Source organism: Mastomys coucha, unplaced genomic scaffold (assembly GCF_008632895.1).
Source record: "Mastomys coucha isolate ucsf_1 unplaced genomic scaffold, UCSF_Mcou_1 pScaffold22, whole genome shotgun sequence".
Taxonomy (NCBI): Eukaryota; Metazoa; Chordata; class Mammalia; order Rodentia; family Muridae; genus Mastomys; species Mastomys coucha.
This window is the reverse complement of record NW_022196905.1, coordinates 83,533,878-83,548,785: the sequence shown is the minus strand read 5'-3', so window position 1 is coordinate 83,548,785 and position 14,908 is coordinate 83,533,878. Positions and strand designations below refer to the sequence as shown.

Sequence of the window (14,908 nt, the reverse complement as noted above, 5' to 3'; positions counted from 1 at the left end):
TATATATGTGTGTATGTGTGTGTATATATATATATATATATATATATATATATATATACAGAATGAGGATTTTTCTCTGTACACACACACACACACACATATATAGTATTGATTTTCTGTTCTGTATTCTCTTATTTTCACTGAAATTTCTGTTATTTGTTTACTTTTCCCAAACTTTAGCTTGTTTTGTTATTTTTATTTTTTTAAAATATAAAGTTAGTTATCTACTTGAGATCTCTATCCTATTACAATGTAAGTCTTTCTCACTATAAACCTTTAGTGCTGTTTCTGCTGCATCTAGTATGTTTTGGTATGTTCTGTTTGTTTCAAGATGTTTTCCAATTTCCCTTTTAATTTCATCTTTGACCCATTGGTGTTGCAGAAACACATTTCTCAACTCTGCACTGGTGAACCTCCCACTTTTCCTTCTGTTGTTTTCTATTTCTAATTTTATTTCACTGTGATCAGACTTCAGGCTTCTTAAATGTATCAAGTCACTAATCCACCCTGAAGAACACACTGTCTGAACTTGGGAGGAGCACACATTCTGTTGCTACTTGAGGAAAGCTGTAAATATTTATTTGCTTTATGTTGTTAGATTTTTCTCATGTTGGGCAAATGTATATTTATAGTGTGGCACTGAAAACCTTATCAAATAATAACACTTGTCTTTGATTCTTGCTGTCTGGTGGCAGAGTTTTGAGCTAGGGCTTCTTAGGTCTAATATGTGTATAACCACCACTGATGCCCTTTGGTTAGCATTGCTGTGGATATTCTGTGTCCCTTCATGCTCAGCACATGAATTTCCTTAAACCTAAAGTATCTCACAAACAATGTACACATAGTTAAGTCTCGTCATTCTATGCATTTCCCCAAACCCAAAGTACCTTATAGACAATATACACAGAGGAAAGTTTTGACATTTAAGTGCTTAAGATGGAAGAGCTCAGCTCACTTTCATTTTAAGGAATTTCTGATAGGTAGATGTATACATTTTACTTTATTTTTTATTTTTCTGCCTTTGGTCCTTTTGTCCTTATTTTTCTCTTTTACTTTATTTTTTATTTTTCTGCCTTTGGTCCTTTTGTCCTTATTTTTCTCTCTTGATGTCTGTCTTTATTCTTTGTTGATTACTTTTTATAAGTATATTTTGATTCTACCTCTCCATGAATATTTTATCTGCAATTGGCAGAAGGTTTATATATTAAAATAACTAGACAATATAGCAAATTAATAAAATAATAAAAGAAATAAAAGAATAATTAAGCTGGTAGCAACTAAATTTCAATCACAGGCAAAACCTCTTATTTTATTTTACTACATTTATATGCATATAGAGTATATCTAGCAATGACATCAACAACAATAATATATATCATCTATTAAACATGGGATATATACAAAGTACTGTTGTGCTTTACATTTATTAATTGATTTATAAGTAAAAATGTACCCTTAATATTTCTTCTTTCATATGAAGATACTGAGGCACAGAAAGGATAAGGGCTTTCTTGAAGGTCACAAAGTAAGCAGAGAAGCCTGACATACAGGTGACACCATCTCTAGGATGCATATTATTAATCACCAGAAAGCCATATGGGAAAATCAAAAAGAGTATGATATGAGGGAACTCCTTAAAAGACAAACTGCCTGAAAGCAAAGTACAGGGGGAGTCCAGATGGCTCTTGAAGGAATAAATGATCTCCAGAGCAGACATTTAATGACTGACTCTCACCATTGATAACTCGCTTAAGCTTTTAGACCCCAAGTCAGGAGTCAGGAGCACAAAGACATAGGTGAGATGATACTGAGGCATATTTTCTGGGTCTAAATAATTCTTATTTTTCCTTTTAATATCCCCAGTATCTAAGAATTATGCCCTTGGTTTGTTGTTTTCTGATGAGTAAGGGGCTACATTCATTCACACTCATCACCATCTGGGATACAATGGACCTTCTTTATGATGCCTGCAATAAACAATGAACAATAGGCATAAAGGTCAAGAAGTAGTGGTATTGGCTTGTAGAGCAACTCGGTTTAATTAGTATTTTAATTGGTACTTTTACCAATTAATTGTTATTTTTTTTTCTTTACTAGACTATATAACAGGTCTTCTCTCTGTGTAGACCTTAATTTTGTAATGACCAGTTTGGCAAATTTGGTCAAAATATGGTCTAACCTGGCTTTAACAACATCCCGTAATTCCAAGCACTCTCCAATCTCAATCATAGATTCCAGTTACTCAGAAAGGGGCACCTTTCCCTTCCACTTTCCTATAGGAAGTGACATTCAGCTGTAAGACACATGGAGATTCCTTACATTCCAACCTTTTCTGTGCTTCAAGAGCACTGTGAGTTTTCTGTGCATCCAATTCAAGGAGACGGTTGGAAAGATAAGAAGGAAGGTTAACTTTAAAGATATAAAACTATCTTTAGATGTAGGCACAAGGAGATTGTAAAATGAGGAAACCTCTGCTGGGAAGAGGCCCGGACATTTAGAAGTAGATTATTAAAGCCTTTGACAAGTTTCATAGGCTAGAAGGAAACTTAGCCCTCAGCTCTGTGGAGACTTTGTATGCCCTCATCTGGGCATGCTTCTTCATCTTACAGGTCAGATATGCATGTGGAAGGCCAAATTTGGAGTCATTTGTCTTCCTCCTCCTCTCTCTTTCTTTATCCCATAAGACTTCTATTTCAATATTTAGCATCCTCCTGTAGTTAGTTCTATTGCATATGTAACTAAGGGGCTATACATAATGTAGACTTATAAGTGTTACAGAAAGTATTGCTGGGCCAACAGGATGGCTCAGTTGGGAAAGGCTCTTGCTGCCCTAGCCTGAGGACCTGAGTTTGATTCCTTGAACCCACATGGTAGAAGGAGACAACCAACAGTTTCAAGTGGTCATTTGATATCCATGTTCATGCATTCAGTCACCCATGCCAGGTGATGCATGCATACATGCATATACACATATAAATTAACTAAACAATTAATATAACAAAATGTTTAAATGTCATGATAACTATAGTATGTTATCCTTATAGTTAGTTACCTGCTGAAGAGAGTTACTGGTAACATACCACTGACATAATTATTAAATACACTTATAAAGAGCTCTATTGGAATGGAACCAAATGTTACAAAAACTCTGCTATGTAATAATGATGTATTAACACTGTAAATGTGTCAGACCCTGGAAAATTCCATGTCAGAACTAAACTATCTAGTTGTCTTCTGGATTTCTCTCCAATGGCTTAGCCCACGGAAATCTGTCATATTGAATCTAACTAGGCATCTGACTCAATGAGAGCAAGCGCTTCTCATCGAATGGCCCACATGAGCCAAAGTGTCCTTGTTTCTTATCCCAACCACAAACTCTTTAAACCAAAACCTTGCATACACTCATCTGTCATAACTTTGTTTCTGACTCAGTTGACCTCTGAGTCAAGACTCAGAAGCAAGTGCACCACAAGAGATTGAGATACAGCATCCGTAGCAGCTCTCCAAGTCTGAGGCTATGCTTGTTCCCCCGCCATCTGACAGGGCAATTGCTCTGTAAAATTCTGAAATACCACCGTATCTTCAAGGGAACAATTCAGTTTGTTAAAGTACATTGAACCAGGTTAAGGTGAGAGGAAGAAGAGCAATTAAACTCACTCCTCTCTAAAATCATGGATGTTACCTTGCTCTGTTCTCAGGGGTATGCCATTCAGTTTTCAAGAGAGAAACACAAGAGTTTGGACTGAGGGTAGTTTTGTCATAGGAATGGTAATTTTGTCCTTTAACTCTTTTTTGGTAAATATTTGTGCACCTGAAGGGTGGAATGAGATCTCCCCTGGCCTCTCTCCCCCAGATCTCTTGATAGTCAGCATGTGGCTTCCCAGTTCATTTTCAGACAATGTGACCAAAGCAGATGCTGAATGAGAAGTAACTGTTCCTCTAGATGCCAGGGAGGATGACAACAGACTTTCTCATTTCAAAGATAGCACAAGATAGGTTTTTGTTCGTTTGCTATTAAATGTTGGGATGTGTGATTTACTTCTGTTTCAGCTCTGAAAGTTCTGTAGAGGAGTCACCAGACATTTGCTGCCTGGTGACTTGGAAAGGCAAGGGTGCTTTGCAAATCAAGAAAGCTATCTGGGAACATAAAGATCTGCCATGAGGCCTTGCCACAACTTGAAGTTATCTCCTTCCTTTCCATTCCAGGTCCACATCATACTTGTCTGCATGCCCAGGTATTCCTTGGTGTTCTCCTAGTGCCCAGCATCTCTTTGTGCTAGTGTGGTCAACACTGCCTTGCCTGATGATGGAAAGAATACTTTCCAGTTACGGGCACCATATAACTTCCTTGATACAAACTAGTCTCTCTCACTCCATGTGTCACTACAGTCTGCTGAAACTCACAGTCTCTAACTCCATTTCTTGCATCGTTTGCTGCTCCTGGCAAGACCCTCCCACTTCATTACATCCATCTCCCTGTGCTCACTCATGTTCATTTTCTGGGGACTCACATGGTTTTTTAAAAAGGGGTTTTCATGCCTTTGTTTATACCTCTCAACAGCCCATGAAGGTGGACCTTATTATTTTCACTTTATAGATGAGGAAACCAAGGCTCGGGCAGCTTAATTGGGCTACGTAGACTCAGCTAGTGAAGGGTACAAACTTACACACCGATCCTTGCATCCGGCTCAGGGTCCTTTCCAGTCTTCCCCAGTGCCCTGAAATTGTTTTTACGGTTACTATAGATGTTTTCCTGGATGGTCCTTACTTTTGATTTGTGCTATTGTGCCACTGGAAACAGACAGAGGGTACTTTATCCACTGATGCCTTAGAACACGCACTTAAAGGGTTAGGAAACGCTCAGCGGGTGGGAGCTGGCTTATCCAGTGGTTTTCGCTTTGACACACTGTGCAGTTATTTCTAGAATTACAGTCTTTTCTAATGAGTCCCACCTAACTGGCTTGCACGAAAGCAGAATATCTGGCATGCACAAGCATTCAGCCTGGGAGTCAAGTGATTCAACGATGGAAACCAGGTCAGCCAGCAAACTCAGCAGCAATCCGGCATCCGCTGAAATTTTAGAGTAGCCCTCAGAGCCCAGGATACATTCGGCCACCTGTGCCTCAAACCTGCCCTGGAGATTAGCGGGCTAGTATTTACTAACAATACAGTGGAACAGCTTATTTGATATTCATGTAGCATAGGGTACAATAAGTAATTTAGAGATGACTTAAAGTATAGAGGGGATGTATATACAGTATGTATATACATTATACCACATTCTATAAGAAGTTTAGGTTTTGTTGGGTTCAGGGATCCCTTAACGGCCTGGAAGCAAGCTCCCATGGATCCTAAGAAATCTGCATGACATCTTGGCATCTTAGAAATCTTTGTATTGGTTATCTAAAAGCCTTCCAGACTCTTCTGTCTTCCCTACAGAGTTGCCATGGATTATGTTGCTATAAAGAAGTTCAGTGGGTATTGCTGTTAACCAAATCTCAACTTACTATATCATTGGCATGTGGGGAATGGGCCTCTGCAATAGCTACTCTCTGTCTTTCTGTTTCCTCTGCTCTCCCTGGGTCTCAATCCTGCAAAGTGTTCGTTATGCCATGAGCATGGAAGTTTGGCTCTGGATGGGAAGCTGACTTGTGGCTCTTTTCTCAATATTAGACATCTATTAGATGTGAATCACTGAATAAAACGGGGAGTTAGTATTTTAATACAGTTTTCTCCTTCTCCAGGTACCACCCCTAAACAGAAACTGAAAACCCATTTCTCTCGGTGCCCCAAGCAGTACAAGCATTATTGTATCCACGGGAGATGCCGCTTCGTGGTGGACGAGCAGGCTCCTTCCTGCATGTAAGTGGAAGGCACAGTGCCCATGAGCGAAGGGGTGCAGCACGCTCCCAGCCTGGGGTTTGGCAGCATTGGAAAGTCTGAGCTAACCCTACCATCTGTTCAGACACGGTTCCATCGGGTCCTGACTTCAGCCAGTTGTTTAGGGCCCAGCTCGGCGTCTGCTTGCGGAGAAACTGACGCAGACTTTCCTCCTGAAGTCTGAGTATGGGAATCCAGGTCCAGCTCTGCACTGCTGGTGTCCCCTGCTTCCTTGAGCAAGAAAAGGCGATTCTAACCATGTTAGGATGCTCGACAGTTCCAGGCGTCTTCTGGGTGTTTTAAAAGAAAACAGATTCGTTCGCTTGTGTGAGGTGGTTCCGTAGTTAATGTAAATACGAAGAAGAGATTCCTGCCAAGTTAGATGCTGTTTTTTTTTTCTTTGTTCTCAGGTGTCAGTAAAGTGTGAGGAAGTCAGACCTAGTTCTAAGTAGAGATCATCAAGGCCTATTTAGCCCACTCGGGAGTAAGTGGAGAGAGGATCTGACTTTTCAAGAGTCCAAGTTCCAACTTTTTTGTGTATTATTAATATTCATTTTCTCCTAATGGGATGCCCCTTTAAAGAGAAAGGGGTTTTACTTCAGAGAGGGATCAAGTGATTCTTTAAGCATAATTTTAACCTTAAGTTCACAGAATATGTATATTCTTCTGCACAGCTTCCCTAATATATAATTCCCCATACGTATCTTACAAGCATACGAAAATCTCACAATTTTGCCTGAACATTATACGCGGGCTTCCTCAAAATTTAATTTAATTCAATTCTAAAAAGAAATATGCACAGATAATATGTAGAGGTGGGATAAGAACTGCTTGTGTAAAAAAAGAGAGTGTGTGTGTGTAAGAGTAGACCTGATTTTTAAGTTTTTAATTTAGTTTTTTTACTGGCTTAGAGACATATGCTGAATTTTTAAAAGATGAATGCCCTTTGACCCAATACAATTTTTTTTCCCTGACTGGTTCCCCATGTCTCCAGATTTATTGTTCTTTAACTGTGCTATCTTCGTGATGAGAACCAGACTGTGTGATCTTCCTGCCTAAGATCAATTCTCAGCTTTCCCCACTCCACAGGACGGCAATACCTATCTCCTTAGCCTCCAGAATTCCTCTGACCCTGGGTTAACTTTCTTGGTCTAGTTTTCCACGGTGTTTGCAGATGCCCTGTAGGATCCTGAGTCCCTTCCCAAGGTTTGGTATACAAATCCCTCTGTTACCCTTGAGAGCTTTTCCCTACTGGAGAGGTACTATGGCTCAGGCTTCAGCTCTTCCCGCCTCTTGCTTTCCACATGGGAGGCTCAGAGTACAAACAATCATCAGGTGAAAACAATTACCAGTTGATGTGCGATTGGTTGATTGAATGGTGAAATGACTGGAGACTTGCTCTAGACATGTTCAAGTTTGACTTCTAGCATGATGTCATCGTGTCACAACCTTCAGGAAGTTCTGCTCGCTGAGACATTTCGTTAAAGCTACTGAACCCAGAGTTCATAGTTTCAGACAGAAATTCCTAAAGAGCAGTGAGTAATGGCTGGCCATTTATGGACAAAACAGTTGTTTTAAAGAGTCATATGTAGTAGGCTTGTTAAAGAAATCATTATGCTAATTAAAAGAGAGCATGCTTATTTGTAAGACTTAATTACATTCTTTATAGATGCCTAATAACCTTCCCTGCCACATTCAATTAAAGGTGATCCTTTGCAATCCTGATCTGAAGAGCATTTTTGATATTTTAAGTTCTAAAATTTTCAACCTGTGGGTTTTTTTTAATTAAATATTTACTTGTTTTATTTGCCTGTGCACCTGAGTGTATCTATGTGAACCACATGTACACAGAAGCCTGTGAAGGCCAGAGGAAGGCATTGCATCATCTGGAACTGGCATTACAAATGGCTGTGAGCTTCCATGTGGGTGCTGGGAATTGAACCTGAGTCCTCTGAAAGAGCAACAAATGCTCCCAACCGCTGAGCCATCACTGCACCTCCTTCACCTGACCTTGGAATGAAGGCATCCAGTAGTCTTGAATGAATCAGTCCTCCCCTACTTGTCCTGAGATCCTCTTCTGCATCCTTATGTGTCCCAGTATGCTTTTCTGTTCTCTGCAAAACAGTTCACATTTTCATTAAGAATGCTTCTGTTGAGATTGATACTGTTGGCTATTGAAACATTTTGTCAGCTACAGTGTTGGCAGTTAGGATCTTCTTAATGAAGCAGGACTGGCTTTATGGGAATTAACTGCCTTGGCTCTTGTGGAACACCAGCTATAGAACAGCTTGGCACTAAATCTTGAGTTTTATAAGTAAATGAGGTTGCATAGAAATCTTTTCAAGGCGCGGGATTTGATCTTTTTGATGTTTAAATAACTGCATGTGGGCAATATCTCATTGTGTTTGGGTGTATCTGTAGTGAATAAGGGTAGATATTAATGCAAAGGTGCTGGTGTTGCAAGAAATAAATTTGATTCAAATGCACTCAATTTTTTATGTATCTCTTAAGCTTCTATAACAACTCATGAATTTTATGCAGTGTCCATATATCACTGAGCCATTAGATCAGGGAGCCTTGCATGGATAATTCCCAGCTTGGTCAAAAGTTTCCCTAACAACCACTACAGGCTTAGGGAATCTGCTGAGCTCAAGTATACCTTGAGATTATATTGATAGAGATGTGAGAGACTGAGGGAAGCCATAGCCCCACTGCTATCCCTGACTGACTCTGCTTGCTTTTCTTCAATGAGGGCCATGGATTCAAAAGACACTGCTTAGAGGGGAGTGGAGACCAGGCATTGGTGAGCACACCTGGACTGTAGCCATACTCACCCAACTGACAGAATAGGCTTGTGATAGATCTGTGACGTGTAGACACATGGGCAATGGAAGCTTGCTTCCTGACATGTAGTCTCCCCAGTCACAGAGTTAAAACATGTGTAGGGTGTGTACATGTGCATGTATGTGCGCGTGCACGTGTCTATGTGTGTGTGTGTGTGTGTTGGAGGAGATTCTATAGAAATGACATTTATAGAACTTCATGATTTAGGATTTAGAGTCATGGGATTTCATACACATTACCATATATGACTATATGAAATCATGTAATTTATTTGCTGTTTTTTGAGTCAGTGTTTTTGGTGTGTTGTTGTTGTTGGTGTGTGTGTGTGTGTGTGTGTGTGTGTGTGTGTGTGTGTGTGTGTGTGTATTTGTAACTCTGGCTCTCCTGGAACTAGCTCTGTAGATCAGGCCAGCTTTGAATTTGAACTCACAGAGATCTGTCTACCTTTGCCTTCCCAGGGCTGGGATCACCCGCGTGAGCCACCACTGCTGGCTATATGAACTCATGTTGTTTTAAGGTAGCTCAATGATGCAATGAAGTGTTTGTCTTACCCTCCAGTGACACAAATGTTTGTGCAGCTTAGTCTTCCTTGTCACAAGGGTTTTAATGAATTGAAAATGCTGTGGAGGGAATTTTAACATCTCCTTCCACACAGTCTGAAAGATTAAAACTGTAAAATATTTTTATAGGTGGCCGTGACAGTCTGTCCCCACCAGACAAGTTAATTACATTCTAGTGATGGTGAGTTTCAGTGAAGCCAGGTATAGTTGCTCCTGAAGACAGCAGAGGAGAGTGGACCTTTAAAAAAATTTTTTTTCCTCTTTAAAAAGAAACTATGTTCTTTATGAAGGAACAAAAACAGTGCTAATTTCTTCCAAAGAGAACTGGAGAGTCATAAAAGTCTTTTCCTATGCAGCTGTGAGAAAGGCTACTTCGGGGCACGGTGTGAGAGAGTGGACCTGTTTTACCTCCAGCAGGACAGGGACCAGATACTGGTGGTCTGCTTGATAGTGGTCATGGTGGTGTTCATCATCCTAGTCATCGGCGTCTGCACCTGCTGTCAGTAAGTGTGTTTACACTGACGTTTAAGTAGACCTGAGAAATTGGATCTTGCCTTCCCCTCTTCCCTTTTCTCCTCTTCTTCCTCTTCTTTTTCCTACTATCTCTTCATTTTTGCTTTGCTTTAACTAAATCAACTTTCTGAGGCTTGTGTCTGTTCACAGAAAATTTTTATTAGTAGTGAAACACATTGTAGATATTTTTTATCAATCTATAGGAAATAAATATTATAAGTTAAAATAAAATTCGTAAATATCTTTAGGCTAAACATTTTAATCATTTAGCCCCAAAGGCAGGTGTAGTTTGTGTTTGTTAGTAAGTTGAATGGAATTATCATTTTCCAAAGCTGTTTCATTACATTAGTAACATTGAAGAATAAAAAGAAACGGAAACTTTTTGTGACCATATTAAAATAATTAATTTTATGTGTATGGGCGACTTGTTCTGTTTTAATTTTCATGAGTTTTCATTATACATTTGGAATTCAGAGACACCTTTCTATTTTCTTTGAGGGACAGTGGATTAGGACAATTATTAATATGCAAGCAGTTTCTTTGGAAACCTATCATTAAATGTAATATTTTGTTGTCTTGGGAAACATTCGTCCCTTCCTAAAGCATGACATCCTCCACTGGGCTCTAAACATACAGAGAGGGCATGTTGCTCGATTCCCCTGTGGAGTTCTTGGGATAAAACACAAAAACACAGAAAAAGAAAGAAACAAACAAACAAAAAACAAAAACAAAACAAAAAATAATTTTGACCAGCTCCACAGTTATATATTTTTTAATATTTTAAACAAATTTCTTGCTGTCTCTGAGTTTGGATTGTATTTTCTGTAAAACACATATACTGAACAGGATAATTTATAGGAATTCTAACTACTAGATTGCAAAACAGTTTTGAGATTTTATACTTTATGGTAGAAAGGACTATTTTTAATTTTACATTTAGGTGGGAAGATATAATGAGCACAGCTGGGAAATGACCTTTTTATATTAACCTTGAATCACATGTTCAGAAAACGAGAGTGTGGCCCAGAATATTAAGGCAACTTTTTCATTTACATCCCTAGAAGTTTAGCAATATTTCCAGGGGTTACAATCACTCTTCCAGTTTCTTATGCCTGACTCCAGCCTTTACTGCTTCTCCTTAACACCAAGCAGTGTTAATTGCTATATAGTGTGAAATAACTTTGCATGACATTTTTTCTTCTGTCCACTAATCTATATCAATAATAAGGAGCCAGATTCTTCCTATGTATATAAATATATCTCACCGCCACTGTGGGCCTATGCTAGCTAGCACTTGAACTTGCAAAAAGGAATGTGTTCAAAAGAGAATCCAGTGGACTTAAGACAAAAGGGACTCATACATCTTGAACAGCATAGAATTAAGGTCCTGGGCTCTCTTATTGAACATTTGCATACTGATGTGCATTCACATGATCAAACTAATTTCTAACATGTTATTTTTGAAGTCCTCTTCGGAAACACCGTAAAAAAAAGAAGGAAGAAAACATGGAAACTTTGGATAAAGATAAAACTCCCATAAGTGAAGATATTCAAGAGACCAATATCGCTTAAAAGTAAGTATGCTAAACACAGTAGAAGGGAAAACTGGTGACTGTGAGTGGTGAGCTGGGTCTTCATTATGTCTAATAATTACTGATTGGAATTGGGTTGTGTATACAAGCATCTAAAGATAAATTCATTTTCTTTATGACAAAACATAAAAGTTTTGCCCTAACTGTATCATGACATAATAACTCAGAAAGAAACAGTTTTTTGTTTGAACAGGCTAAAATCATTAATTCTAATGTTATGTTTAAAGGACAATTTCACTCTTTCCATATCTCAAATGTACTACTACAGAAATAGGCATTCTAATGCTACATAATTGTCACGGTTATTTTGTATATTTTTTCTTCCACCATTTTGAATAAAAGAAGTATTTTAATTTAAACATTAAATCAAGAGAGAAAATGCAATAGCAATAGCAATGGGATGATGATGGTAGTGATGTTGGTGTTGGTGATGGTAGTAATGATAACGATGGTGATGACGATTGTGATGGTGCAGAATGTACCTTACATAAAGCATACTTCCCAACTCTTGAAGTGTTTGTGAGTCAGGATCCCAGCAAGAGTCACAGACCCTTTCAGCTAATTCAATGCAGAGATTCTGATAAGAGAACACTGCTAGTTCAGTCTCCCAGGAGTCGAGAAGGGCTACGGTGCCACTTGACTTTGGCAGCAGCAAAAAGTCATCAAATAGCCATCAAATACCCTCCAGCTAGAGGGGCAATGATGAGGATTAGCTGGTACCATGGTAGGTGGAAGCAGATGCTATGGCAGAGAGAGCCACTGCTGAAACCTAAGCAATGAAAGACAACACTCCAAAGTGCCCCGGCTCGGAATCCTCAGCACGTGCTTAGCACTAGGTAGCTGCACCCCCAAACAAGCCACGTGGAGTGGAGTCCCAGCCATGTAATCAGTATCAGGGGCCCCTTGGAAAATCTACAAGGAGTGTGCAGAGCACAACCTGTAGAGTCAAGTGGAATGATTTGGGTTGTAAGGACATGAAATCCAAGTAAGATAATATCTAAAATAAAGTAGTATGTGGACCCACATGAAGGGTGCAGTCACGGTTTGCCACACTGAGACTCGTGTTTAAGGAAATATAATTCCTTTCTGCTAACTCTTTCACAGCACTGACTGAATTCCTGGACATTTCCTCTAGGTTAGAGAGTTGGGGGTGTTTCCCAATCAGGCCTGGTGTTTCCTTGCTCTGCCTCAGCATGAGTGGGAACATTAAGGGAATCAGTACATGTGATTGTGGTGTCGCTTTCCACAACTCTCTGCGTACAATGTCTCTCCTTTCCACAAGCATCTAGGTAGCCAAAAGTGGCTAGTCCCGATTGCTGAGGAATTACAGGTCTTTGTTGTTGTTGTTTGTTGGTGTTGTTTTGTCATTTATTACAAAGATAATTCTAATGACTCAAAACACAAAAGCCCCCTCTGGATTAGCTAGTGTTGCTTTCTTCTAAAGTTGCTGCCCCTGTGTTCTTAATCCTCACAGGTTATAAAGTTATCACAAGCTGGTGGCTACAAAAGACCTGACTCATTTGCAGATGGACAGGACATGTCTCAGGAAAACAGCTAGCAGAAATGAATGTTTAAATATTGTATTTACTTTTTTATTTGTAACCATGTGTTGCTTGTTATTGTTTTTAATACTGATATTTTTTGTTACAGTCTAATAGTTGAGAAAAATCACCTGGTTAGGTGACAACAAAAATAAGGGACATTTGAATACAAAGTTTGGTGCCAGGATTATTTAAAAAGTAAAAGAAAAGTGGGAAAGAAGTTAGTTTTTAACAACTGAGTCACCATCAGGCAATGATAGCACATGTCTTTAATCCCAGCAGAGACAGGCAGATCTCTGTGAGTTCAAGGCCGGCCTTGTCTACAAAGAAAGTTCCAGAATAGCCAGGCTTATACAGAGGAATCCTGTCTCAAAAAACCTAACTAACCAACCAACCAACCAACCAACCAACCAACCAACCAACAAACAAACAAAAAACCTAAGTCAGTAATAGGGCTTCCAGGGTTTATACACTTACCATATGCTAAGAGCTTGAAATATATTATTTCATTTTATCATTTCAGTAGTTTGTGAGATTGCATATTTTTGTCCTCATTCCTATATATACAAAAGTTAAATAATTTCACTTAGATTTAGAGATAGAGAAATTGAGAGACCAAGAACTGATATAGACCCAGATTCAAAGTGATGCTCTTACCATTTTTGTTAATTTGATTTCCAGAGATCTAACTCAATAGTGTAATCTGAGATTTCCACCTTTGCTATGATTCTGAGATGGTAGGGTGATTTCCCCGAGTTGACACAGAATAGAGTCCTGGCTAGAGCTGATGTCAGCATCATGATTTCTCCAGGGTTGACTTCATGGTTATTGTTATCTTGCTTTTTCATAAAATCTCAGTGGCATGAGTAAATGCTTCTATCACCAAAACAGACAGCAAAAGTTAAATGGCTGGTGTTCGTTAGTGCTTGCATGGGTATTGATGCTCAGTAAAGTAGAGACAGCTCAGGAAGAGATTTGTTAGTATCAGTGATGTCACAGCTGAACAGATGTGACCTATGTGATCCAAGCCTCAAGTCTAATGCATGTATAATTGCTCTCAGGTGAATCTGATGCCACAACAAACATCCTGACCGTAGTGTTTATGAATTCAACTGTTTCGTCACTATTGTGTTCCTTTGACTACATGCGGTATTTAGTAGAAAGTATATTAAACATAAAAAAATAAAATTTATATTTAGTCAGTATTCTATATCCTGTCGGGATCCTTGTAAATTTAACTTTACAAAGAGAGATTCCATAGATTCAAGCAAAAGCCTGTATTTCCTATGTTCTCTTAGTACAGTCTTTGTAAGTAGGCTGGGTTTCAGCAATGATTACCTGCCAATTTCAGCTAAGTCTGAGAACTGGCAAGTTTCAAAATATTTTTTCTTCCCTGTGACTTAATGTCCATTCTTGAAAAAAGACTGCCCATACCGGAATCATATTCTTGTTTTATTTCGTCTCCTTGGGCTCCTGTGTGAGTTTTCTCTCCAGTCTTCTTGAATGCTAAACAGGTTTGGATTAAATGGCCACTAGAACATTAAAAATACCACCAGTACTGTTAAGTGACTCTGCTTCCTGGTCCCTGGTTGACTGATCAAAGCAGTCAATGTTGGGAAACTCCTCATTTTTTTTTATCTGAAACGTTTAATGGTGTCTCTTGAGATTCTGATATCATGAAAGGATTTCAAGAACTCTCATGGTTTTTTCCAAGTGTGTTTTGTAATTGTTTTTGCATATACTGTGTTGTTTATATAGACCGTTAAGGTTATAATGAAATAAAATAACTTTATTTTTAAACAAAGCAGACATGTTTTTTCTTGGGAATTTTCTACTGGCACTATGAATTATTAGTGGAAATAAATGCAAATACAATTGCTTTTTTTATTTATTTTAGATATTTTATTTATATGTAAATTTCTCCATTCCCAGTTTCTCCTCCAAAAAACAAAGAAACAAACAAAAACAACAAAAACAA

The 14,908-nt window shown here is 38.7% G+C and overlaps 1 protein-coding gene across 1 annotated transcript in view; it reads left to right on the top strand.

Moving 5' to 3' along the window:
- Positions 1–14,734, top strand: part of Btc (betacellulin) — a 43,610-nt gene extending 28,876 nt beyond the window's left edge. The window contains exons 3-6 of the mRNA XM_031390969.1: positions 5,745–5,862; positions 9,641–9,787; positions 11,264–11,371; positions 12,864–14,734. Of these exons, the coding sequence (XP_031246829.1) occupies positions 5,745–5,862; positions 9,641–9,787; positions 11,264–11,369 (371 nt within the window). The 3' untranslated portion in view covers positions 11,370–11,371; positions 12,864–14,734. The remainder of the gene's footprint in view (positions 1–5,744; positions 5,863–9,640; positions 9,788–11,263; positions 11,372–12,863) is intronic.
- The last annotated feature ends 174 nt before the right edge of the window (positions 14,735–14,908 follow it).